The sequence below is a fragment of the Rasamsonia emersonii genome, assembly GCF_000968595.1.
Source record: "Rasamsonia emersonii CBS 393.64 chromosome Unknown ctg1118621760698, whole genome shotgun sequence".
Taxonomy (NCBI): domain Eukaryota; kingdom Fungi; phylum Ascomycota; class Eurotiomycetes; order Eurotiales; family Trichocomaceae; genus Rasamsonia; species Rasamsonia emersonii.
This window is the reverse complement of record NW_013562801.1, coordinates 1-1,469: the sequence shown is the minus strand read 5'-3', so window position 1 is coordinate 1,469 and position 1,469 is coordinate 1. Positions and strand designations below refer to the sequence as shown.

At 40.4% G+C, this 1,469-nt stretch overlaps 3 protein-coding genes across 3 annotated transcripts; 2 read left to right on the top strand and 1 right to left on the bottom strand.

The window, feature by feature from the left end:
• Nucleotides 1-1,002: 1,002 nt before the first annotated feature.
• Nucleotides 1,003-1,377, top strand: T310_8279 (uncharacterized protein; the record flags this gene model as incomplete). The annotated part of the gene is made up of 1 exon (XM_013468940.1): nt 1,003-1,377. A coding segment is annotated over one exon (375 nt), but the record flags the coding sequence as incomplete, so codon positions are not given.
• T310_8278 (Vacuolar sorting protein 35) lies at nt 1,150-1,467 on the bottom strand (the record flags this gene model as incomplete). The annotated part of the gene is made up of 1 exon (XM_013468939.1): nt 1,150-1,467. The coding sequence occupies one exon, from the start codon at nt 1,465-1,467 to the stop codon at nt 1,150-1,152; it is 318 nt and encodes a 105-aa protein (XP_013324393.1).
• On the top strand, nt 1,170-1,469 carry T310_8277 (uncharacterized protein; the record flags this gene model as incomplete). The annotated part of the gene is made up of 1 exon (XM_013468938.1): nt 1,170-1,469. A coding segment is annotated over one exon (300 nt), but the record flags the coding sequence as incomplete, so codon positions are not given.

Here is a 1,469-nt window from a genome sequence, read left to right as displayed (position 1 = left end):
GACAACAACAACAACAACAACAACAACAACAACAACAACAACAACAACAACAACAACAACAACAACAACAACAACAACAACAACAACAACAACAACAACAACAACAACAACAACAAACCTGCTTCACCATCTGCTATAATAATAATAGACTCGAGCTATCTCCGGCTGGTGATTGAGCGGCTGCAGACGGGGGTGGATGTGTTGCACGGCGCTGTCGATGGGTGGGTCGTTCAGTTGAATTAAGTCGATAGATAGCTATCAATTGGATGGGTTCAGATGTTGACGAGATGGTTATAGATATATAGATATGCGTTTATATAGAGAAATAGAGAAAAAAAATGATTATATTTCGTTATCAGTCTGGAGGACGTGATATATATATTCAACAGTACTGACTAATTTACCATCTATATGACCGCGTAGAAGCAACACAATGCTAGCTAGCAGATTGTATACAGTCTAGTCTTGTCTTAACTTTGATAAGATACGTACTGTACAGTACAGTAGAGTACATACAGTACATAATCTCCCTAGTCTATTCTATTCTATTGCTATTGCTATTGCTACCTGCGGAGCACCTCTCGTTTCTGTTTCTTATATGACGATGATGAATTGCATTTATTTATTTCTTTATTCATTTATTTATTTGATACTATTGGTGAGTGTGGAATTAGACTGAAAATGGTTAATTAAAAAAAAAAGATGTAATAATCATCATCAATCTGATATCAATTAATCTACTTCCAACTCAGTAGACAACTAGCTTTTAGGTATCTAAGGAATAATCTAAAAAAAAAAAGAAAAGAAAAGAAAAGAAAACCGTACCTGTTCACTGTTTCCTGCTCGCTAACCTATATATTATACCGATTGTCATTTGCCATTACACAGTGTGGACGTAATGGATAGATAAATAATATATAGATAATTTAATTGCACACACCACACCCGGATATATCCACTCATTCGTAGTTTCTTCTTCCTAGAAGAAACTGAATAGAATAGAAACAGAAACAGACACAATACAAGACGAGACGAGACGAGACGAAAGAAAGACTTCAAAGTCAGCCAGTCATGTCATGTCGAACAATCCTCCCCAGCCAGAAAAAAAATATAAAAATAGAGAAATTTTATCTACTCCATCATCTGTACTTATTGCCTCGGCTCCGTAACTACCCCCTCATACTCCCTCGACCGAATATACTCGAGCGTCCGCTCAAAATGCCGTCGGGGGTTCTCCAAACTCGGGTTTGCTTCCCCCTCATCCGTCTGCAGGTTCGAGTGGATCAGCTCGATCAGCCCGTTCAGATACTTGGTCGTCACCGTCTCGTTCTGCTGGTCAAAGTAGTACACGTAGCGGTTCAGGATCTCCACGAATAGCTCCACCGAGACTGCCGTGTCCATGCAGGCGTCGGCGACGCGCAGTGCGCGCTGGAGGCATTCGAGTACNCGCTTGCCGTCGCGGTACAGCT